Consider the following 24,943-nt stretch of genomic DNA (forward strand, 5'->3'; position numbering starts at 1 on the left):
GGCAGATTGGGTCTCAGGGAACAAGTAGGGACCTGGTTCCCAGAACTGGGGCACAAGGTGGGGATGGGTGTTGGGAACGAAGCCAAAGCCAGTTATCAGAACTGGGCCATGTTCCACGTGGGACTTGTGTTCTTTACATTCTCCGACATCTGCCCCTGGGGCCTGGCAGAACCCGTCAGACTGGGGGGATAGGTGTTTTGGGTGAGGCCTTGGGGCACCAAGGTGGCACCTCCTGTCTTTGCTGCTGCCCTCTCTCCCCACCCCCAGCCCCAGTCTTGCAAGTAAAGCCTCAGAGTAAACATGTTTATTTTGAACATTTCAAATTTACAAAAACAAAAGTGACAAAATCCATGACATATCACACACACACACACACACACACACACACGTTGCATCTCACGTCACTATATACAAAATTGGGCCAGGAGGACGGGAGGGGGCAGGTCACCGGTAGGATGCACTAATTTCAGTGTCCAACAGCTTGACAGGCTCTCTCACTGCTCAGCCTGGGCCCATGTGAGCCTCTTCTCCACCCAGCAGGGTCAGAGGTCAGGGGTCAGGGGGACTTGGGGTGGCAAGCAGCTGGGACAAAAAAAATGATCCCACCTCTGGGAGGGGGCCCCTTCCCTAGTTTGTTCAGGGCAAAGGTGCAGGGAAACAGAAAAGAGGGGGCCAGTTCTGGGGAGAGGGGTCACTGTTGTGGAGAGAGCACTTAACGCAGAGTTAGAAAGCTGGGCTCGGGTCTCCTGCTGTCCCAGCTGAGGGCCCCCGGTGTCCTCATGTATAAAATGAGGGCTTCCAGGCTCCCATCTCTCTAAGAGCCCTTCGGTCCAAGGCTGTGGCCAGAGGTCATGCATATTGTGGCAGGTGATCTGGCCCCTTGGGAGGTGGACAGGGCACAGCATGCCGCAGAGGTGGGAAAGGCTGGCAGAGAAGAGCTGTGAGCACCTGGAGCAGGGCGTGGGCTGTCCCCTCCCCTGCCCTGCTCGGGGTTCTTGGGGGGCAGTGTACCTTTCAGGCCTCCTGGAATCTCCAGCCAGTGGAGGAGGGGTGGGTGCACTGCAGAGGGACACAGCCTCCCCAAGGGGACCCTGGGCCTACGGGTGGCCAGGCCTGCCTCTGTTCCTCCACCTCAAACTCTGGGGCGGGAGCGGGGTGGGGGGGGGCGCGGGGAGAAGAGAGCCAGACACAGCCCTTCAGGCCGAAACCCACTGGGAGCAATGGTGCTCAAATCCCACCCCACAGTGTGGGATGACTGTCCCCGGGGCTGAGCGTGGGCCCTCGAGGGAACCTGCCTGGGTTTGAACTCTGGGCTCCATCACTTGCTGGCTGATCGACACTGGGCAGGTTACTTAGCCTCTCTGTGCTCGTCTCCTCAGGTGTATGAGGCGAGTCCTAGCGCTGTGAGGATAAATGAGGTGATGCCCAGGGGGTGCTCAGCACAGTGCCTGACACTTAAAATGACGTAAGAGCCCGCATTGCTATGAGACAGGAGCAGCTCAGGGCCCCACTTCTAGATCCTCTTCCTGCTTGGCTGTGCCTGGGAGCAGCTGCAGATCAAAGCTGACATCCACACAGCAGGCACTCAGCCAATGTATGAAGGGTGGGGACTTGGGCTGTCATTTTCCTGGAATGGAAGTGGGATCCAGGCCACTCACCAATGGCCCAGACTCAGAGCCTGCGCCCCACCCCCCGTTTGTCTTGTTCCCCCTGGATGGCTGACCAGGGTGCATCAGGTGTCTCATCACCATGACAAAGCGCACAGGGCCTGGATGTCCTCTGGGTGGGCTCAAGCGACCAAGCAAGTCCTGTCACCGCCATCCTAAGACCCGTTCTCTCCCCCAAGGCCTCACAACAGCTGCTTCCTTAAAACAAAAATAGAAACCCAATACGGCCCGGTGGCCATGCCCCTGATGTACAAGTTCCCAATTCCGCCATCACCCCAGCAACAGCGCATGTCACTAGGAGATACTTGACCCAGTACTTGGGCTGATGTCATTGGCTGTTACCAGGGCAACCTAGATCCCAGCAGGTTCTGGCTGAAGCACGCCATCATCGCTCCTTCTCCTGGCTTCTTCCAAGTCTGTGGCCCGAGGTCATGCATAATTGACCGGAGGCGCCGAAAGGTCTACTGGTACTCTTTAAATGGGGACCAGGATCTGGGGGGCTGGAGGCCACAGTCTCAGAAGAGCCCCCACAGTCCACAGCTCTTACGTCATGCCTCAAGCTAAGGGGCAGTGGGGGTGAGACCAGGAACAAAACGTAGGCAAAAGGCACCAGTGCCCACTGAGTCAGGTAGCTCGCAGCTGCCCAGACCTGGTAGGTGACTGGCAGGGGAGGGACCCTTGTGTCCTCAGCTCCCCGTTCCTACCACGATGCCAGGGGTCAGGCCTCCCAGGAGGTAGGGGCTGCCCAGACGAGTTTCATGGAGGAAGATGCTCGGGTCGTCATGTTGGGAAGCATTCCGGCCTCTCAGGTGTGGCCCCTCGAGGTGTAGGCTGGACTCAGAGCCCCTCAGGGCAGGCAGGATGGGGTGGGGGGAAGAGCACTGAGGAGGGAGTCAGAGCCCTGGCCTCTAGTCTGGGCTCTGCCCCACTGTGCTGGGTGATCCTGTACAAGTCACTTGCCCTCTCTGAGCTCTCCCCTGTCAGCTCTGACATTCTTCCACGCCTGTGTGGGAGCTGGTGAGGATTCAAGGGTGGGGACCAGGAAGCCACCAGCCCATTGAGACGCACTCAGACAGGCCAGAGTGCCAGGCTGCCGGGGGGAGGAGGGGGCGGGCAGAAGAGCTGGTGTTTTCAGTATGCACATGAGGTGGGGCTGCCTGGCCCCTTGCCCTTGCCTCTGACGCTCTGAGCCAGCTGCTGACCCTGACCCGTGCCTAGCCAGGCCCCACGTGCTGCCCGACCCAGGACCTGCCCCTGCCATGCCCTTGGTCACCAGGAAAGTTCTCAGGCTTGCCCCACCCTGTTCACCAGAAATCACAGACCATCTCAAATGCTCACAAATGAGGAAGGCTAGCCCAGAGAGGGCAGGGACTGAGAGAAGGCCACACAGCAGAGCTGGCTGGGAACCAGGGCGGCTCCTTCTCATGTGTGCTTCTTCCTGATGCATGACACCTGACGAGACACCTGATGCATCCTGGTCAGTGAGAAGGTGCTCCTTCCCTCCTCAGAGAGGGTGGTAATGGGGCTCTGCCAGGGCCTGGTCCCCGGGGGCACCGGGCCTCTGCCTCGTGCCACTCCTAGCTCAGGCTGAAGTGGCCCAGGCCCTGTCCTAGCCACAGAGTGGACACAGCTGTGGGTGGGCACAGGGGTGACTCTGGCCCTGTGCCCCCCTGGGGTCTTGGCCCCTCACCCTCCAGGCCAGAGCTGGGAAGGGAATGTCCTGGAGGTGGGGTTTGGACAGGCATGGAACCAACATTCAATCCACTGCACACAAAGCAATGAGGAAGGAGGAGGAGGAAAGGGGGTGGGTACAGGCGGGGTGTGGGTGTGGGGTAGAGGGCCCATCAAGATCCCGCTGCCCTTGACTGCAGCTGGTGGAGAGGGGAGGAGGGTCAGTCTGAATCTCCTAGGCCTCTGCCCTCCCCTTCTCAGCAGGGGCTGCTCTGCAGCCCTGAAGGGGAAGGGTCAGGCCTGTTGCATGGGGGCCATCGGTGGACAGTGGGCCCTCCCCGGCAACAGCTCCATGGGATGCTGCTGACATCAGTGAATTCAGATGTGGTCATTGGAAGAGGGTGTGGTGGGGGTAAGAGAGGGCTGTGGTATAATGTCAGGGGGTGGGCACTGTTACCCACCCCTGCAGGCCCTGGACTCACCCAGGTGGGATCGGGACAGCATTGCAGGGCAGGCTTCCTGGAGGTGGGGGTGTAGGTGGGGGAAATGAAAGGCATGGTCAGGAGTGAGCAGGAGGGGAGGCCAGTGTGTGGGTAGGCTGGGGGGGGGGGGACGTGCCCCCCTCCTGTAAGGTCCCCAAATTGGCAGGCAAGGAAGGGGCCCTGGACGAGGTGGTCCCTCATGCCCTAGCCCTCCCCTTGCAGACATCAAAGGCGGTCTTCGTTGCACCCCCAAAGACCTCCACCAGCTTGTCTTCCCAGGGCAGGACGTTGCCCAGCAGCGGCCCAGTACAGTTGGCGATGCCCAGAACCTGGGCAGATGTCAGGGCGTGGTCCCACAGGTTAAACTGGGCAATGTCACCCACGAAGGCCTGGGTGGCATCAAATCGACCTCCCAGAGTATCCTGGGCCAAGAGAGCAGAGAAAAAGGAGAGGGACATGGAGTGAGGGTGCAGAAAACAGATAGGCAGGCCCTGTCCCAGCGGAAGCCCCTCCCCCCTGTTCTAGCCCACCCCTAAGGTTCTAGCCCCGCCCCCAAGCTGCTAGCTCTGCCCCTAAAGTTCTAGCCCCGCCCCTAAGCTGCTAGCCCTGCCCCTAAGGTTCTAGCCCCGCCCCTAAGGTTCTAGCCCCGCCCCTAAGCTGCTAGTCTAGCCCCTTGGGCAGGTCTCCAATGGCTGGGTCAGACCTAGTGATCACTGCTGTGCTTTCAGGGTCCCTCTGCCTGGCCCCTCTCCTCAGGGCCCTGGGTGGATGGGATTTCTACTTGGGCCTCAAGCTTGGGTATCACCCTGAGCCTTACCTGTTCTTGGCCCAGAATAAGGATCCCATGGGGCTTGATGGGGTGCCAGGCAGCCAGGTTCTCCCCGGAGCCCCGCAGCTCCCCGTCCTGGTAGGCAGACCACAGGCCATCTCTCGTGGTCCAGGCGATGCAGATGTGGTGCCAGCCGTTGTCCTTCAGGCTCAGGGGCAGCTGGGCCACCTGGACACAGACCCCCCAGCTCCAGGTCAGAGGTCACAAGGCCCAAGGCTGGAGCAGTTGGGGGGAACCAGGAGCACCATGCCCTTCCTTCCAGGGACTGACCCAAGGCTTGACCCCCCCCCCCCACCCCCCCCAGCCAGCGTATTCCCCACACTCTTTCCTCTTTCCCCACGACCTAACCAGACAGCTTCACCCAGACCACAAGGGACTAGTCAGTGTTGGTTTTCATTTGTTTCCTGGTAGTTTATTCACTCACAGGCTTGTAAGGTCATGTGGGGTGGGAGCCGCATCTCCCATCCTACCCTCCCCTGAACACCTCACACAGTGCCCGGTGCACAGCTGGGCGCAGAAAGTGCAGGCAGTGGCGGAACACGCTGTGGACTCGGGCGGGGCACTGGCATCGGCCCTGGCTCTGCCAACCCCCGCACCCCCCCCCCGTGGGACCCTGTGGGGTCTGCCCTTTCCTCTTGGTCTTGGTGAATTGAGGAGGTCAGGCAAGGAATGGCCAACATGCAGCCACTCCGCCTCCTCTACCCAGGGCAGACATGGCTAATCAATCACGAGCCTAGACTCAGCCCCAGAATCTTCCCGCTGCAGTGCTCTGGGAAGCCACTGCTGATTGATTAGCCTTGGCCTGTGAGGCGAAAGGCATTCGCTGCCTGTGGATGTGGAGCTCCCAGAGGGCTCTTTCATCTCCTCGGTTCTGAGATCACAATTCAGTGCCACGTTGCCGAGGCCTCCTTCTGGGGATAAGACTCTGGTCCCAGAGGAGGAGGGGGTGTGGGAACAAGGACATGGCGTCTAAACACACCTGGAGGACTATGGACTCTGACCCATCCACACGAGGGAAAGCGAGTGGGGAGCACAGAGGAGCAGAGGCTTGGAGGGAGGAATCAAGGACTGAGGAGGTTCCTGGAATGGGGCTGCCCTGTGCCCTGTCCAGGGTGCTGAAGTCCTAAGAGCTGAGTGCTGACCTCGGGCAGAGCCAAGGATGGCACCCGGGGTTGATGAAGGGAACATGGTTAGCAGGATCTAGATCAGCGGTTCTCAACCTGTGGGTCGCGACCCCTTTGGGAGTCGAACGACCCTTTCACAGGGGTCGCCTAAGACCATCGGAAAACACATATGTAATTACATACTGTTTTTGTGATTAATCACTATGCTTTAATTATGTTCAATTTGTAACAATGAAAATACATCCTGCCCATCAGATATTTACATGACGATTCATAACAGTAGCAAAATTACAGTTATGAAGTAGCAATGAAAATAATTTTATGGTTGGGGGTCACCACAACATGAGGAACGGTATTAAAGGGTTGTGGCATTAGGAAGGTTGAGAACCACTGGTCTAGATGTAGTCCACCTTCCCAGGTCTTCTCAGGACCTACTGGGTCTCAGAAAAATTTCCCCGCCTCTGGGCCCATCTCCTTCCGCCTCTTCCAGGGCACCCATAGCAGGCTTCTGCTGGGTCCTGGGAGGGGCCTCTCCATTGGGGGGTCCCTGGACCTCTCTCTCTGTCCAGGAGAATGAGCAGGACCCTGAGGCAGATGCTTCCAGCCCTGCTCCTAGAGCTGGTTCCCGGGGAAGTCACGGAATCTTCCTGAGCCTCCCCCGCCTCCCCTGGAAATGGCAGCCCCACGCCCGCAGCCTCTCTGGGACTCGAGCTCCTCTTCAGCCAGCCCAGGTCTGGCTTGTCACTGTGCCCCGGAGCCCAGCCTGGCGGGCAGCAGGCCTGGCACGTGTGCTGCGTACGCTGAGCGGGAGAACGGAAAGGGACCCCCGTGTGGGGCCCGGCACAGTGCGGTGCTCCTGGAGGGTGACCCCTGTCCCCATCCCTGTGGTCTGCCCATCCCCACTGACCTTGTCGTTGATCAGCAGCTCCATGGGGTCGGGGCCCGCCTCCAGCAGCACAATCTCATTGGCCTGCCCCAGCACTGAGTAGGAGAAGGGGGTGCCCTGGCCAGTGCCGCCCGACCTGGACCGCAGCCACATGCAGACGGTGAAGGCGTAGAGCTCGGGCAGCGGCTTCCGCACGCGGGCGTACATGTAGTTGTTGCGAATGGGGATGCTGATCTTGAAGGCATCAGGAGGGCTGTAGGCTGAGGACCCTGCAGGGGGCGGGGGGGTACAAGGTGGAAACAGTGGGAGTCAGTGGACACTGATGAGGGTGTGGTGGGCAGAGCATACTCCAGAACGGGACGGGGAGAGGTGTACTAGTCCTTAGGCATCTGCTATGCTTCCCTTCAGTTGTGTCCCTGCTTTGGCCCCTTCACTCCACAATTCACTCTCCACCTCTGCTTTCAAGGACTAACTTGAGGCCCACCTCCTCCAGGAAGCCTCCCAGATTTCTTCCTCCAGAATTCCTGTCCTACATTTAAGCCAGTCCCAGCTAAATGCTCATGGTTTTCCTGGTATCCCCAACTTGTCCATAATTCCCTATGGGTGGTCCTCACAAGGTTTCAAAGATGAAAGGTCCCTGAGAGCTTATGAGCCCTAAATCTCTACTTTTCTGATGAGGAAAACGAGGCCTGGGGAAAGGACGCCAACTTCCAAAGTCACAGCGCACGTCAGTGACAGCCGGGGAACCAGGAACTAGTCTCCTGATGCTCATACCTGTATGTTGTCCATTAGGTCATGTTGCTCTGTCACCCTGGCATGCCAGGCCCGGGTGTTAAATGACAAAATTCTGATTCACGGAAGGTGATGTTTTGTGTGTGTGTGTGTGTGTGTGTGTGTGTGTGAGTGGGGCGGGTGGGGAGGTGCTTAAATGCATGCACTTTGGAATCGGATTCAGTTTGAAGTCTAGGTCCACTACCCACTGGCTGTGTGACCCTGGATAAGTCACTTGGCCTCTCTGAGCATCAGTTTCCCCATCTGTGAAATGGGGACAACAATAGTACCATCCCTCTGTGGTTTGTGAAGATTAAACCACAAGGACGTGACAGCTGATGTGTCAAGTCCTTAGCTCCCTCCCGATATATAATAGGTGCCAGAAAAGACAAACTTCATAATAATGATAATGATAAAAAATAATGGTAGTGATAGCCAGCAATTCTCTCTCTCTGTTTCCCAGCTCCTCCCCACTGTTCTATCTTCAGCAGCTGGAGGGCATGAAAATGTTTTCCCAGTGACTCCCCGCCCCCCGCCCCCCCCCTCCCCCCCAGGACCAAGGCCCTGCCTGCTCTGCCCTTCGCGGGGCTCAGGACCCACCGTGCTCCAGTCCGGCTATGCGGTCCTGCAGGGCGCCCAGCTCCTTCTCCACCTCCTGCCGCTGCTGGTGGCTGCTGTGGCTGAGGGCCACACGCTCCTTCTCCAGTGCCAGCACCTTGGCCAGCAGCTGCCCCTCCAGTTTGTCCATCTTGGAGTGCAGGGCGGTGGGCACCACGGGCGCAGGGGCGGGGGCAGCTGAGAAGTTCACGCGGGCTGGGAGCTCCTGCTGCTCTCGGGGCAGAGAAAGGGTATGTGAGGTCACTCCAGGAGGAGGGGAAGGAAGGAGGGGAAGGGACTCGGGGCTCAGAGACCCCCCCCCCCCCCCGCCCCCGCTGCTGAGTGACCCCAGGTGAGCTTCAGCTTCCCGTATGCAGAATGGAGCCAGCAATGCCAGCTTCAGGCAACAAACTGGGTGTCTAGCCGGCACCTTAAGATCATAGAATCAGCCCGGCTGGTGTGGCTCAGTGGTTGAGTGTCGACCTATGAACCAGGAGGTCACGATTCGATTCCCGGTGAGGGCACAAGCCCCCGGGGTTACATGTTCGATCCCCAGCAGGGGGCGTGCAAGAGGCAGCAAGTCAATGATTCTCTCTCATCATTGATGTTTCTGTCTCTCTCTCCCTCTCTCTAAAATCAATAAAAATATACTTTAAATGAAAGATCATAGAGTCAGACAGCTCAGGATCCAAATCCAGCCCGACTGTGGTCAGGGGGTGTCTGCTGGCAGCCGAGAGCGGCCTGGCTCCCGCCCTCAAGGACCTACAGCGCACTCCTTCGTGACCGAAGCTGCCCTTGACGGGTCCTTGAAGGGCAGGCTGTCTTCGTCTTCACCCGTTCACTCGCCAAGCTTTGGCACGGGGCAGACCCAGGGGCTTCTGGGATAGGGCTCCAGTGCTGTAGCCATCCAGGGTGGTATGTGGTTAAGGTCACCAACTCCGGAGTCAGATAGCCCAGGGTTCAAGTCCAGCTGGAGAACCAGCCTGCTGTGTGACCCTGAGCAAATGCCTCTACCTCTCTGAACCCCTGGTTCCTCACATGCAACACGGGGGCAACTGTCGCTGTTTAGAAGGTTTGTGGGGACGATTAAGTGGTAAATGCCAATGAGCAGAGCATGTTTATTGCAATTCCTGTCCGGGGCTGAGGAGCTGGAGGGACTGGTACTCCGTTCTGCCACGCCACCCCGAGATCGGGGGCAGGTGGGCTGACCTTGACACCCCTGTCATACTAACCTTCACTACCCGGAAGGCCCCTTCTCACCCCGCAGGGTCCTAGGAATCCTGACTCTGGTCTGGCTGAACACAATGCCTCAGTTTCCCCTTCTGTAAAACAGGGACCACTGGCCCCTCTCTGTTCACCCCCAGGATGGAAAAAAGGAAGTAAAGGCCCGCTCGGACTGTACAAGCAGAATGCAAACTGCGAGGCTGGAACACATCAGCAGACAGGGAGCTTGCTACCTCCAGAATCTTCCCTTGACCACAGACGGCCCACGGCGGGACAGGGCCAGCCACACCCTGCGTTGGAAGGGGCTGGACTTCCCGGAAACCGTGGGCTGAGGCAACTCATAGAGGCACCCCATCTCAGTGCCGCCGCTGGCTGTCCTCGGTCCCAGCACTGCTCTGTCCTCCATTTCCCTCCTTCCACGGTGCCAAGCTTGGCATGAGGGGCTCACATCTGAGGAGTGTGCCAGGCCCATCCTTGGCACTTTACACGTATTTACTCACGAATCCTGACAGCTCCTTTTCTTGTTGGTACTGCGAGTGTCCCCATTTCACAGACAGATAAACTGAGGCAGGAGTCCTTTTGAGTTTTCTACGATGGACCGGGCAAAGCTGCCACCTCTGCAGCCAAAGCCTTCTCTCTCTAGCAACGCATCGTCCTCCCTCGGAGCGAGAGGGACCTGGCAGGACGAGCAGGACTCGGAGTGCTTGCTGCTCACACAGACACGGTTTCGAGGGAACCGCGCAGGCTGAGGGAGCCGGGCTCACAGCTGTTCTTTTGTCAGAGCCACCAGCTCCGCCGCCAACAGGAGGGCCAGGGAGGGGGTGGGCTCGCCGGATCGTGTGCGGCCCCCTCCCCGCCGTGACTGAATCAGGAGAACATGACTGCGCCCCCCACTTCCCCATCTGCTGCGGGTGCAGGCTGTGCTGCGTGGGCTTCCAGCCGGATGCCAAGTGGGCCCCAAGCCCAAGATGGTGGGGGAGAGGATATGCCATCACCCCCACTCAGGTCCTGGTGAGGCAGGAAAATGGGGGCTCAGACCCCGCCGTCTGTCGTGCTGGGATTTGGGGGGGGGTTTGCTGTAGCTGCACGAAGCCTGGAGGCAGAGCCCGGGTTCCAGTCCGGCTCCACGCCCGCGTGCTGGGCTCATTAGCGCTCATAATAAGAATTAGCCTGGCCTGTCCCCCGCCTTCCCCTCCTCATCGCCAGGCACTGTGCCAGGCTCCGCACTGAGGAGCCCTGTGCAAACAGTTCAGCCCTCTCAACGGAGAGACCAGGAGGCCCACTTTGCAGATGAGGGAACTGAGGCTCAGAGAGGTGAAGTCACCTGCCTAGGGTCACAGAGACGAGAAGTGACAAAGCCAAACCCCAGCCCAGGCCCTTCTGATTCTAGACCTGGTTCCATTCCTCAGTTCCACCCTGCCAGTCTGGGGCTCAGCTTGTTGGTCTGCGAAGAGGGCACAGCGCCGGCTGCCCTGCCTGCCTGGAGGGCCGGCAGGTTTCAGTGGCCGTGAGAAGCCCGGGAGGGCCTGGCAGGCTGGGTCACTGTGGTTTGGGGCAGCTTCACAGAGGGACGGGATACAAGGGACCAGCCCATGCGGGGTGGCTCCGAGGCTGGGAGTATGTGGGGAGGACTCACCCACCTCATCTCCTTCGGGGAGCAGAGGGAAGGTGCTGGCTTTAGGGTCAGGGTCCCACCCCCTGCACAGCTCACCCCTGCCCAGGACAGCACGGGGCCCAGCTCCCAGGCAGCAGCGGCGTCTGCCTGGGCCCACAGCCTGGCCCCACCAGCGCAGTGACTTGGTTATGTAAAGCTGTGTGCCTCAGTTTCCCCATCAGCAAGAAGGGTCGGGTGATAACATCTCATAGCAGGGCAGTGAGAATTAAGTGAGGTGACATAATGCACTGAGAGTAGAGGTGGCACACGAAGTGCAATGTAAATGTCAGCGTTATTATTATCGCTAATATACCTAAATATCTCGTGGAGGAACCAACTGCTCTCCATCTCCAACCATAAATCTCACCCGAGGATATTTCCCCCCCCCCCCCCCCCCCCCCCCCCCGTTGATTTTCAGAGAGAGTGGATGGGAGAGGGAGAGACAGAGAGAAACATGGACATGAGGGAGACACATCAATTGGTTGCCTCAGCACATGTCCGGCTGGGATCAAGCCTGCAGCCTAGGTCCATGCCCTTGACCGGAATTGAACCCGTGACCCTTCAGTCCACAGGCCAACACTCTAACCCCTGAGCCAAACCGGCCAGGGCTATAACTCTTTTTGTTTAATCATTATATTGAGAAAAAAGCAAGTTACAGAAGAACAGTTAGATACCATTTAAATAAAGTTGCAAAGATTCAAAACTAGATCACGTATTTGTAAAAGCATGAAAATGCACGAAGAGATACACGCAGATGCAGGGCGTGGTGGCACTCTCTTGGGGGTGGGCACCTGGGGCTGGGAGTGAGGAGGCTCTGAGGGCAGCAGCGGGTAGCGAACGGTCTGCTTCGTGAGCCTGGTAGGAGCCTGGATGGTACTCTTTTTTTAAAAATATGTTTTTATTGATTTCAGAGAGGAAGGGAGAGGGAGAGAGAGATGGAAACATCAATGATGAGAGAGAATCATTGATTGACTGCCTCCTGCACACCCCCTGCTGGGGATCAAGCCTGCAACCCAGGCATGTACCCCAACTGGGAATTGAACCATGACCTTCTGGTTCTTAGGTCGATGCTCGACCAGTGAGCCACACCATCCGGGCTGCCATGCTTTTCTTTAAAGAAAAATGGGAGAACATCCAAAATCAGTCTTGGAGGGTGGAATCTAACCCTTAATCTTAGCTGTGGCCAGACCCGGCCCTTTGGCCCCTCCCTAGTCCACTCACCTGGGCTCCTACCCTGGCCCCCTCCAGACGGCAGCCAGGGGCAGCCACCTCCCTGCAAACCCGACCGCGTTGCTTAAAGTCCTTCAACAGTCCCGTTCCCCCGCCAGCAGCCCCTGCCCTGTGAGCACAGCCCTCACTGCCCACCCCCACCCCCAGCTACACTCATTCCCGCCCAGGCCCCAGCTGCCCGGCTCCCTCTCACCCCAGGGCCTCCATACCTGCTGCTCCTTCTGCCGAGAACACTCTTCCCGCCCCTAACCCACCTCTCTGGCCAATGCCTGCTCAGCTCCACATGGCGGCTTCCCTGACGCCTGAGCTAAGATGCTCCAAGGAAGAGGGAAAAGGGGCTTCTCTGAGGGACGGCCGGGGCCTCATTCACTAACTCCTTCCTCCCTTCCTTCCTTCCTTCCTTCCTTCCTTCCTTCCTTCCTTCCTCCCTTCCTTCCTTCCATGATGTGGCAGCACAATGTTGCAAGCACAGGCTGACACTCGTGCCACACAGCCTGTGTCCTTTCTAGGCCCCCCCCTCACTGGATCTGTGCCCTGGGCAGCTGCTCAGCTCCCATGACCCTCAGTTTCCTCAACTGTAGAACGGGGATGCATTTATGTCGTGGGATTGAAGTGATGACAAAATGAAAGCACACACGTAAAGCCTGGCATACAGTAAGCGGCTGATGAATGTTCTAACCATTGTCATCATCGCTCACTACGACTGAGGGGCAGGAGAGCAGGTGGCAGTGACTAGTCCCCCAGCGGGTGTGGGCCCTGGGCCAGGCTGCCCCGACCCAACTCCCAGCGAGTGACTGAGCAAGGTTCTCCCGTCGCTGGCCGCCTACCCGCACCCCAGTTTTTTAAAAAATGATTTTGAAGAGAGAGGAAGGGAGAGAAGCACTGATGTGAGAGCGAGACATTGATACGCCCCCCCCGACCCCCCCACCGGGGATCTAGTCTGAAACCCGGGCATGTGTCCTGACCAGGAGTCGATGGGACGGTGTTCAACCAACTGAGCCACACTGGCCAGGGCCTGGGGCAAGGTTCTCCGAGCCTCCGTTTCCTCATGTGAGAAATGTAATGGCACCACGGTTCCCGTGGGACAGTAATGGCACCACGGTTCCTGTGGGACTAAATTTTAAGGCTCAGAACAGGTTGGCACAGCGGGTGCGCTCAGCCCTGCTGCCTCTTGTAAGTGCCAGGTGCTGTGGCTCCAGAGGTGAATGAGGCCGCTGTGCCTGCTGCCGGAGCGCCCTCGGCTGGAGATGGACTGGGCCCTGTGACAGCAAGAGGTCAGGGGTGGAGGGGCGGGGGGCCGGGGGCAGGGGGCGAGGTGACTCAGGGAAGGACTCGCAGACTGGCCTGGCCTGTCCCCTGCCTTCCCCTCCAGGAGCCGGCCCACCCAGGCTGCCTCCACCTACCCCGGGTGGGGGAGGGGCAGGAGAGCGAGTGGCGGAGCCACCCTGATCTTTGGTCCTGGTGCCCTGTGCCAATTTGGAGCTGTGATAAGAAGACAGCTGGTATGGTCCAGTGGGCAGAGCATCAGCCTGTGTACCGAAGGTCATGGGTTCAATTCCTGGTCAAGGGCACGTACCTGGGTTCCCTTCCCCGCCCTCACCATCAGGGCCCCTGTGGGAGGCAACCAATCGATGTGTCTCCCTCACATGGATGGTTCATCCTCCCTCCCTCCTTCCCTCCTTCCCTCCCTCCCTCCCTATCTAAAATCAATGGAACAATATCCTCGAGTGAGGCTTAACACCAAAAAAAAAAAAAAAAAAAAAAAAAGAAGATAAATGGGCCTCTGTGCACCAGGGTGCCAAGTCGGGTGCATGTGAGGACAAAGAGGCCAGGAGATGGGGAGAAGGCTCCCTGAAGCCCCAGAGTAAGTGATCGGACCCTCGCCTCCCCCTTCAAGTACTCCCTGTTGAGAAGGCCACGGAATTCCCTCCGGCCCTGCCTGCCCACACACCTGCTGGGCCCTGGCCAAAAATATGCGGCAAAGGGAGGCCCCTCCCCCCAGACCATTTTAATAGAAAATCCTGGCTGTGCTGTGTGGCCTGGAGCAAGCCACTCAGCCTCTCTGAACCCTAACTTCCCCCGAGTCACACGAGGGGTGTGTGGGGTGCGTAAGTGCGTCCACGGTGGGTTGGTGGCTGCAATCCGTGTCCCCAGCGTCCAGTGGGGATCACGTGCCCAAGTTTGTCCTGGGAAAACCCGCCACACTCTCAGTCCCGGACCTCGCTCCACCTCCCACAGGCACGGACTTCACAAAGCGGCCAGTCATCGTAGAAAAGGTGCTCCTCCCATGAGTCATGAGAGAGCGTCTTTCAAATGACCAAACCCAGGTTGGCAGGACGCGCACGCAGGTGGGCGTGTAGACGCTCGCTGCCGCTTTGGAAAAGTGTTTGCCATACGTACCTCCTGACGCTAAATATATGCCTCTCCCGGGGCCCGGGCATCCCAGTCCCGGGATGCAGCCAGGAGAAATGAGGGCTCGCAGCCCCCAAAACATACCACAAGGCCGCTCACGGCTGCTTTATTTGTCACAACCCCAAACCGGAAACAAGCACATGTCCATCCGTAAGAGGGATGGGGAAGTCCATGAAGGCATGTCCACAGGGACACTCCACAGCATCGAGAAATAACAGCCACTGACTCACGCACCATGACCCAGGGAATGTCAGACATAATGGAAACGGGAAGACCAGGCATGGGATACGGCCGTGTCCATCTGCAGGATGTTCAAATGTGTGTTAAAGGAGGTGTGGGGGCAGAAGCAGAACCGTGGTGCCTTTGGGAAGCACAGATTTGGGGGGTCACAGAGGAGCCTGCTGGAGGTTCTTGATCTGGGTGGTGCTTTCATGGTATTTCCATACATAAATTTTCACTGAGCTGTGCATTTGAGATTTGTGTCTTTTATAAGTAAGACATGTGAGCTCTCAGATATCTTGAATGTAAGATATACCTTAAAAAAAAGTCCCACAAGGAAGGCCCTGTCAGGCTCGGAACAGCAGGCCTCTTCTCCTGCATGAGGGCCTGCAGGGATGAAAGGCCTCAGGGGCGCAGAATGACAGGAAGAGGGGTCCTGCCCACCCCTCCCATTTCACAGATGGGGAAACTGAGGATCAGAGAGAAGAAGAAATTTTCTGAGGTCACAGCAGGTGGCAGAGCTGGGGCTCAAGACACCAGGTTTCTTGCTAGAATGAAGGTGCCACACTGGCAGGAGCAGGGGTTAAGGGTTTCCCAGTGGGGGTACCGCACCTGCCAGCCACAGGGAGGGGGCATCGGGGTCTGCAGGTGGCTGGAGGGCACGAGGTTCCACATCCTCAAACAAAAGGCCAGTGGGCAGAACCTCTGCTGCCACGCTCTGCTGGCCCCCTTCTGGCCAAAGAGGCTGGTCAGGGGAAGCAGCCCCCACAAGCAGAAGCTTCCAGAAGGGGTAGCAATATAAGAGAAAAGTAAAAGCAACCAATAGACGTTAGCAAAGGCACCAACAGATTCTCTGAGTCACAGTGTTGATCTGCAGATTTCCCTGAGAAACTGGAGGCCTGGGAGTGGGCGAATGGAAGCTTCCGGGCTGCACATACATGCACCCCGCCCCCACTCCTAGTCTGGGTGCATATGCCCAAGAACTCACCATTTAGAGACCAAAGGGCCTGGACCGAACCTGGCCTCACCTTCTACCCATTTTAAAGATGGAAAAACTGAGACCCAAAGAGGAAAAGTGATCCGCCTAAAGTTGCAAGCAAGCAGCTCTCGGCTTCATGCCACCTGGGCTTCCTATTGCTGAGACAGTTGACAGCTGAAAGGTGTTTAGGGAGCATCTGGCCCATTGATAGAGAGGACAGCAAAGCGGGGGGTGGGGATTGCCTGCCTCTGGTTCCTTCACATTCTCTGAGCCTCCACTTCCTTATCTGTATGAGGAGTGTGTACAGCCTGCTCCGGGCTGAAGACTGCCTAAGCTCATACATATGCAGTCAGGGCCCAATCAGTGTTACTTCTCATTGTTCTTGTGATCACTGAGGCTCTCACACGGTGCTCCTGATGATCTCGCCAGCAGGAGGAGCCTTTGCGTACTGACCCTCATCACTCTCGCTCTGGGTGCTCGGAGGCAGAAATGGCCAGGGCACTACCCAGCAAGGGCCCCTGCCCTAGCCTGTCTTTCTCACTCTCCTAAAGGTAGTGAGGTCTGTCCCCTCCAGATGGATCTAGAGTTAATGATGAAGAACAAGGGCTCAGGGGCCAATGACAGGGTCACATCCAGGTGCCACTGCTGTGTGACATTGGGCCAGTTTCTTAGCCTCTCTGAACCTTGGTTTCTTCATCTGTAAAAAGGGATAGAATAGCACCTCCCTCGTAGAGACTGGATGAGGACTGAGAATGTACAGTGCCTGCTCCCTGGGAAGGGCTCCGTGTGAGCTGTACTTGTTATTAAGTCCAGGGTCTCCTGTGGCTCCCACTCCAAGATGGAAGGACGCGGCCAGCTTGCTGGGCTGGGTGGAGGATGTGGTGTGAGTCAAAGAATGACTGCTGAAATCAATCCTGAAGTTTGCTTTCACAGATAAATGAGTGCAGAAACGGAACACCGGAGCATGTGTACCTGGCCGGTGGCCACATGAATGGTCCAGCCCTTCTGGAGAGTGGTTCTTGGCCACAGCCACAAGCAGTCAATATCCTCTGACCCAGTAACACCACCCCTGGGAATTCAGCCTGCAGCAATCATTCAGCAGACTTAAAGAGAAAACACACAGCTATCTGCCCGGCATGACCCTGCCTTGAGCATCCAGAAGAAAAAGAATTAGAAACCACCTACATTCCCAGCAACAAAAGAGATGCTCAGGGGACCAATGGAAGGCAGAGCCCGCGACGGACCCCGGATATGACGGCGGCACTAAGTGGTAATTACCAGCAGTGCTGGCAGCTCAGGAACATCGTCTGCATTGGGATAAAGCACCGAGAGGAAGCGGCAAAACATGACATGGGGGGATTAAGTGTGATTCCCCCCCCCGAAAAAATACTTTTGACATTTTTCCATTAACAGCAACAGCAGTAACAACAAAAATAAAAACATGAAGACAAACAATTTCTCCCAAGCCCTCACACAGGGCTCCCGCTTGAGGCCTGGAGAGAGAGGCTGGGCCAGCGTGACCTTCCCTCCCCTTTGGGAGTTGGCCTGGGTGGGGGTGGGGGGTGGGGAAGGGATGACATGGACAGAGTGTGATCAAGGAGGGCCTCTGGGAAGAGGTGTCTCAGAACACTCTTAGATGATAAGGATGGATATGCTGAGGGCGGGTGGGGGAGGGCAGGGGGGGTGGGGGGGGGCGGGGGGTGTACCTAGACAGAGGCAAGAAGGAACTGGGAGACAGTCAGATCCCAAATGGCAGCCTGGACGCAGGCTGGGGAGTTGGCACCACAGGGAGTCCCAGGGAGCCCCATGGTGGCCTTAAGGGGGATCCCTGGGGCTGTCTGAAGGGGGACAGGTGGAAGGATGTGCCTGGGGGAGGGAGACAGTGACAGGCTGCTGCGAGGAGCCACAGAGAGGCGAGGCCCAGTGGGAGGAGGAGGGCGGAGGACCCCAGCCTGCCTTCTCAGAGCACACCTGGGAAGCAGAGGACCCGGGTTAAGGCGGGGACACGAGGGTCGGGGGCTGGTGGGACACCCAGAGGGGGAGCAGTTGGGTCCTTGGTCTGGAGCTCAGGAGGGAAACCTGGGTTGGGGAGGAAGCTGGTTTGGGGCATCACAGCAGAGTGGGTGTTGGAAGCCTCTGGGTGTGGCCGAGCTCACCCAGGGAAAGTGAGATGAGAGCGGGGAGAGGCGCGGATGTTGAAGGAGGAGAACCCCGGCAGGGCACAGGAAGGCAGAGGGGAGGAGAGGTGGGTGGGAGGTGCCCAGAGGACAAGGACATGGAAGCCTGTGGGAGGAAATGATCAGTGGGGTCAGAGGTCAGAGAGGGGTCCAGCAAGATAAGGACTGAAACGTTTTGTTCAGTTTATCAACTTCAGTGACGCCACCGTGTGCCGAGGTGGAAGAGATGTGTGGTGAGAAAGGAATCCCTGACCATCTGCAGGCATCCTTTTGAGGATGTTGGAGGAAGAGGGAACAGAGAAACTAAACGATGTCTAACAGGTGGATGGAGTCCAGCTGAGACCAAGAGTCTGACTCCAGACCCCAGCTCCTCCCAGAGACCCCGAAGAGACAGGCCCTGGCTGCAGCCAGGCTCGGAAAGATCAGGTGGCCTCTCTCCCCCCATGTCCACTGCACTCAGAAAGCAGGAGGGAGTGCGTAGGGAAGCCAGAGCTTCCCCGACCTGAGAGGCGGACCTAGTGCCAAGTCCCAGCCACCAGGACAGCCCCAACCTCAGCAGGCTAAGTGAGGGCCCACCCTGCCAAAGGCGCAGGTGCTGGGGGCACAGGTCCAGCGAGCCCAGCCCTGCCAGCCCCAGACATGGGAGGAGCCACGGTGCCATCTGGGTGTGGGGGCAGGGGCTCGGGCAGGCAAGAGGAAGTTATTTAAAAACCAAAAATTTTTTTTTACATTAATAGAATCTATTCCTAAAAGGAGGGTTTGTTCCCATTTTTATTTCTGGCCATTTAAAAAGTTAGTAATGTGATAGCTTAGTGTTAAAAATAGCAGGCACTCAAACGGACTGAGCATACCTCCACCCCGCATTGTTCTAGGTCCTTCACGGAGATTAACTCACTTATTCCTCATAACACCCCAGTGACGTGGGTGCTATTATTGTCCCCATTATACAGGTGAGAAAACTGAGGCTCCCCTTCACTGCTGACTTACAGCGTTTTTATTATTATTATTATTTCTTTCTCTTGGCTCTCATCCTAGAAATCCCCCAGAGCTGGAGTGGGAAAAGGGGATGCTGGCCTGGCCGACAAGACCCTCCACCCCCACCCTGGGCTTTCCTCCTGCCTGTCGCTCACCTCAGGAGATCTCTGAGACCCCGTTTCTCACCTGTAAGAGGAGAGGGTGGTCTGTGACGGCTCCCTGGCTACGCTCTGACACCCTGTGGGGTGGGTGCTGACACCAGCACAGACTTTCTGGAGGGTCCCTCACGGGACCATGGGCATGGCCAGCCTTCCAGGTGCCTTCGCCTGTGCTGCTGAGCCAGAGATTGAACCCAGAGCCTCGGGGAGGGGAGTCCCTGTGTTTTCTCAGCCTCTCTCCTCTCTGCCTTTGCCAGGGGGGCACTTGGTTTGGAGGGAGGAATAAAGGGGGCAGCGGGGGCTTTGGCCTCTTTCTCTCCCTCCTTTCACAGATCCAACTTTGTCGCTAACGCCCTTCCCTGCGCCTGACCCGCTGGGGGTGGTCGGTGTCTCCCGGCTGCCTGTCGGTCCTAGTCCGCCCAGCTCCCCCTCCTGGAGGCCCCAAATAGAGTCTCACAGGGAGCTAGGGGTCTGGCAGCATCAAAGGAGAAAGACTGGCCCAGGATCACATGACCGCCAGCAGGGGCTACTGGGTCAGATCTCTGGTATCTGGCTCCCAGCCTGAGCCAGGAATGTCTGAAAAGGCGAGTGGGAGAGGAGGAACCCCATTCTCCACCCAGTCTCCACCCCGAGCTGCCAGCCTCCAGGTATCCCGGCCCGGGAGGACACCATCTGAGCTCCTGCCCTTAGGTTAGGTCCCGGGTACCGCCCAGGCGGGGATGGCTTATGGGACACTGATCCTCCCTCTTGGGCAGGAGAGGGGGTTCCGAGTCCTAGCTCCTGACCACTGGGAGTGGGTGGGGGCTGGGCTGCTTTGTCTGAAAGAGAACGAACGGACATATAATGAGGTCCTAGTAGGTGCCGCGCATTTTTACCCCCCTACGGTTTAATCAGTCCTCACCGCAAGTGGACGCTGTTATACCCACTTTACAGATACGTAAGCTGAGGCTTACTGCCTCGGTCACCGTGTCAGCAGCCGACCCATGTGCCCTAAGGGGGTCCTTCCTTCTCCCTGCGGGGAAGGAACCGCCCTCCCCTGGGAGATGGGAGGCCGGCGGGTCAGAAACCAGCAGGCGGTCTCCCCGGGTTCCTCACTCGGTGGCGGCCAGAACCCCGGGTGCCCTCCGGCCCCTCCCACCCGCCTGCTCCCCGACGGCCGGGCGCGGGGCGTGGCGCTCACCTCGACGCGGTCGAGGCGGTCCCGGAGGGCTCGGAGCGCGTCCTCCAGCTCCAGGAAGAGCGCGGGCGAGTCCCCGGGCCCGTCGGCCATGGTGTCGCGGCGCGGCCCGGCGTCCTGGAGGCCGCTCTCGCAGCGGCCCAGCTTGCCCGTGAGCTCGCGGATGATGTCCTGGTCCGCGCGGATGCGCGCCTCCTGCTGCAGCGCCGTCTGGCGCAGCTGCTCGGCCGCGCTCTGCAGCAGCAGCAGCTCCTCGCGCTCGCCCGGCGCCCCGTCGCCCGGCTCGCCCCCCGACGGGCAGGCGGCGGCCAGCGGGGTGCACAGGAAGCGGCCGAAGAGGGGCAGCGGCGGCAGCGGGTGCGCGCTGGCCGCCGGCGCCCCGGGCAGCGCCGGGGGCCCGGCCGAGCCGCCCGCGCCGTGCAGGGCGCTCAGGCTGCGCTGCGGGCCCGGGGACGCGGCGGCGGCGCCCGAGGCGTTGTCGGCGCCCGCGGGCAGCGCCCGCGCCCGGCTGGCCGCCAGGGGCACGCTGGCGATGATGCAGATGACGGCACCGAGGAACGCCAGCATGCCCGCGGCCAGCAGCACGGCCAGGAACTTCAGCGTGAGGCGGGCGGGGGGGCGCCCGAGGCCCCCGGCAGGCGCGGCGGCGGGGTCGGGGCGCGGGGCCCGGGAGCGCGGGGCCGAGCGGGGCCGGAGCGGGAGCGGGAGCGGGAGCGGGAGGCGCCGGAGCCGGGGATGTGGCCGCGGCCGCTGCTGCCGCCGCTCTGAGCCCCGGCGTGGCGAGGAGAGGAAGGCGGCGGGGAGGGGAGCGGGCGCGGCGGCCCCGCCCCGCCGGTCCCCCAGGACAGCCCTGGACCAGCCCCGCACCCCTTCCGCGCCGGGCGGGAGGTGGGGGTGCCGCCGGGATGCGATGGGGCAGGTGGCGGCGCTGAGAGCTTTCTCCCGTCTCGGTCGCAGAGGGAGGGGACCGGATGGCCTCGCCGCGGGACTCCAGGGCGACCCCCACCCCACCCCTCCAGTGCCTGGCCCCCTCCCCAAACCGATTGCCAACAGCTCCCTTGTGGGTAGCCCCTCCCCTCACCCCCCTGTCCAGCTCTGCCCAGAGCAAGCCTCAACCTCAGTCCCAGTGGAGCCTCACCGTGGAGATGCTCATAGTGAGAACGTGGAAACTGAGGCCCCCTGAGGTCAGGCTGCTGCCCAGGTCACACAGGGGGTCCTCGCAGCAGCACTGGGGCCCAGGCTCATCTGACTGGACGCTCATTGTGGGACGGTCCTGGGTGGTGTGGGGACAGGAAGAAAGAGACCAGTGTTGGGGGCTGGGGACTGGAGATTCTGACCTCACCTCCCACCCCAACCTCGTGAGGGACAGAGTTCACTCCCCTCCACCCCCATTAAAAAAAAAAAATCTTCCTGCCCTGGCTGGTTTGGCTCAGTGGATGGAGCATCGGCCTGAGGACTGGAGGGTCCTGGGTTCGATTCCAGTCAAGGGCACATGCCCGGGGTTGCTGTGGGTTCCCGGTGGGTCCCTGGTGGGGGTCTTTCCGGAGGCAGCCAGTCGGTGGTTCTCTCTCATCATCGATGCTTCTCTCTCTCTCTCTTTCTCTCTCCCATCCTCTCTGAAATCAATAAAGTATATATGTTTATTAAAAATCTTCCTGTGATCTCAAAGGGTAGCGGAGTTCTGGGGACACAGACCACGGAGAGAGAAGACACCCCCCCCCCCCGCCCCCCCGCCTGCATTAGGATGGCAGCCCCTGGCGGGCATGTGGGCCCGGCCCTGGAGGAACAGCAGGAATGGGAGTGGGACGCGGTGTGGGGGTGGTGGAGGAGCCTTTCACTGTCTCCTGTCAAAAATGTCTATATATATTTTGTTGCAAATTAACTTTGCAATTAAAAACTTCAAGCCTACCCTCCTTCACAGTCCCACTCCCTCCTGTTGCAATTTTCCAGGAGGCGTTTCCTGCCCAGAGTGGGTGCCCAGGGCTGGGAGGGCACCGGGGGCTGTGGATGCTCCCGCTGCCACCGCCGCCGCCGCCTGGGATAGAGGAGAGGGGGTGGGACTCATGGGAGTCACTGGCCAACGCCCCACCCAGGCCGGGGAGCCCAGGCCTGTCTCCCTTCCAACCCACATTCTTGACTTGAACGGCAGAGGTTCAGCCTGGGGCCGTGGACCACCGTGGCTCCCGGGTGGGCTCTGTACGGGACTGGTGGTGGGGAGACCAGAACATTGCTCAGGAGGCAACAGCCCTGGGGGACCAGGTAGGAGCCATCAGCCTCCAGGTAAAAGGACTGGGGGCACGGAGGCCATGATGGTGGAGAGCACGGGATGGACTGCGGACTGATTTTAGAGGCAGGGTTGTCAGTTGGGTCCCCCAGGAAGCACTGAGATGGGGTTAGACACTGAGATGGGGACTAAGGCCTGTGAAAGCTAAAAGGGGAGGAGGAAGAACCGGCAGGGAGAGCCTCAGACCTCAGGGCAGATCTGACCAAACCTTGGCCGGCCCACCAGGAAGCTCTGGGGCCGAGAACGTCTATTAGGGGAAGTTTTGCACAAATGCCCAGTCCCTAGTACCTTTTCCTGCTCAACTGCCCCAGAAGAAGGTGGCTTCCCCTCAAAGGCTGGCGCGCTGTCTCCACAGAAACCTGCACACAGATGTTTATAGCAGCTGCATTCATAACTGCCAAGACTTGGAAGCAACCGAGATATTCTCCAGTAGATGAATGAATAAACAAACGGTGGCCCATCCAGGCAATGGACTAGTATTCACCACATGTACTAGAAGGAAATGAGCTATCAAGCCACAAAAAGACACGGAGGACACGGAACTGCATGTGATTCGGTGAAAGAAGCCAGCCTGGAAAGGCTACGTGCTGCCTGCTTCCAACTCCATGATATTCTGGAAAAGGCAAAACTATGGGGAAAGTAAAAAGATCGGTGGTTGCAAGGGTTATGGGGGGAGGGAAGGAGGGATGAATAGGCAGAGCACAGAGGATTTTAGGGAAGTGAACTGTTCTCTAAGATACCGCAATGGTAGATACATGTGTCCAAACCCTCAGAATGTGCACCAGCAGGAGCGATCACTAATGGAACCTGTGGGCTCTGGGTGATGATGTGTCTGTAGGCTCATCGATTGTAACAAATGTTCCCTCTGGTCCCAGATGCTGGTAGTGGGGGTGGCTGTGCATGTGTAGGGGGACGGGGGTGTCATCTCTGTACCCATCTGCTGTCTGTTCAGTGTTGCTGTGAACCTAAAACTGCTCTGAAAGCAAACAAAAGCTGGGGTGGGTCCTGAAGGCCCTGCAGGGCAGGGTGTCTACTGAGGTGCGTGCAGCGGAGCAGCAAGCTCGTCCCTGAAGGCGGAGCTGAGCGTGCCCCTCCAGGGCTGCCACAGTCCACCCCTTGCACCGTGAAGACCCACTTCTCCACCTCCCCCCCCCCCCCGTCCCCCCCGCCCAGGGAGCAGCTCTCCAAGGTCCCCTGGGCCTCTCCTCCTGAGGGGACATCTCCAAGTGGGGGTTTGTCGGATGCACCTCAGCCCCTATCACTGCAGTTGGTCTCAGGGTCCTGAGGGGCGCTCACTGTCTCCTTCTTCACCACCCATTCGAGTTCCCTTACACCTCTGCCGGGGGAAGAATATTCTTTCCTTGCCCTCGTCTAGTAAAGTCCATGGCACAACATAGCTACTCAATAAATGAGATACATTTAAAAAAGGGGGGAGGAAGTAGAATTGAGCAGGGAAAACCTTCAGACCATTACAAAGTCATTTCTTTTTTAAATTTGTATGTATTGATTTTGAGAGAGAGAGAGAGAGAGAGAGAGATTTGTTGTTCCACTTATTTACACATTCATTGGTTGATTCTCGTATGTGCCCTGACTGGAATCAAACTCGTAACCTTGATGCATCAGGAAAATGCTCTAACCCAGTGATTCCCAAAGTGGGCGCTACCGCCCCCTGGTGGGCGCTGCAGCGATCGGGGGGGCGGTGATGGCCACAGGTGCATTTGGGGGCATATATCTTTCTGTTTAATTGCTATTAAAATTAAAAAAAAATTAATTTCCAGGGGGCGCTGAGTAATATTTTTTTCTGGAAAGGGGGCGGTAGGCCAAATAAGTTTGGGAACCACTGCTCTAACCAGTGGAACTACCCGTCCAGGACTACAAAGTCATTTCCAAAGAAATCAGAGAACGGACGCTCGTTAGGTGGCTGGAAGGCTCTGCCACAGGCACCTGCCGGAGACAGACTTTGCACTCAGGGTTAAGGTGGCCTCCTCATTCCGGATTCGGTGCTGGAGTCCTGCATCTCGGGACTTGCTCAGTCCTGGGCAGATGGGGTCAGCTGGTCACCCTAACTATCTCCGGACTGCACTCCCTGGGTGCTGGTCCATAGCAGATACCCAATGACACGGACACCCTCTTCCTGCCCCTCAGCCCCGTGCTCCCCTCCACTGCAGCATCTCCCACGTCACCCGCGTCCTGCAAGACTGTGAGCTCCTCCGGGGCAGCGACCAGCCGCGTCATCCCGTCTCCCTGTCTCCGGGGCCAGCACTCGTGGCTACTCAAACCCCCAGCGAATGAAGACAAGCCCTTTGGGGTGAGCTTGTGAGCCAAAGAACCCCCTTTCTTCGGGGGTGTCCTTCCTGGACCCCACCATTCTGAGGGTCCAGTCTCTACCCAGAGATGGAGGCTGCCCAGGACCAGAGCCGCCTCATC

General features: G+C 58.7%; 1 protein-coding gene across 1 annotated transcript; it reads right to left on the reverse strand.

Annotated features, from left to right (window-relative positions):
* Positions 1–289: 289 nt before the first annotated feature.
* On the reverse strand, positions 290–24,751 carry NPTXR (neuronal pentraxin receptor). Its single transcript, XM_070408851.1, has 8 exons — positions 24,700–24,751; positions 24,461–24,551; positions 22,142–22,267; positions 20,236–21,178; positions 8,031–8,256; positions 6,681–6,928; positions 4,638–4,817; positions 290–4,242 (listed from the first exon to the last, which is right to left on the reverse strand). Exons 1-8 carry the CDS (start codon positions 24,749–24,751, stop codon positions 4,018–4,020), a joined length of 2,091 nt encoding a protein of 696 aa, XP_070264952.1. The 3' UTR covers positions 290–4,017.
* Positions 24,752–24,943: the final 192 nt, after the last annotated feature.

This window comes from Myotis yumanensis, unplaced genomic scaffold (genome assembly GCF_028538775.1).
Source record: "Myotis yumanensis isolate MYYU_CA2020_CCGP unplaced genomic scaffold, mMyoYum1.0.hap1 SCAF_3, whole genome shotgun sequence".
NCBI lineage: Eukaryota > Metazoa > Chordata > Mammalia > Chiroptera > Vespertilionidae > Myotis > Myotis yumanensis.

What these genes read in the sequence shown, in the direction of transcription:
- NPTXR (XM_070408851.1), bottom strand. Translation starts at nt 24,751, where the DNA reads ATGACGCGGCTGGTCGCTGCCCCGGAGGAGCTCACAGTCTTGCAGGAC. An exon ending in CATAGCCGGACTGGAGCACG is followed by an intron (nt 6,929 to 8,030) that starts GTGGGTCCTGAG and finishes CGCCCCCTGCAG; the next exon opens with GGTCCTCAGCCTACAGCCCT. An exon ending in TTATTCTGGGCCAAGAACAG is followed by an intron (nt 4,243 to 4,637) that starts GTAAGGCTCAGG and finishes CTCTTGGCCCAG; the next exon opens with GATACTCTGGGAGGTCGATT.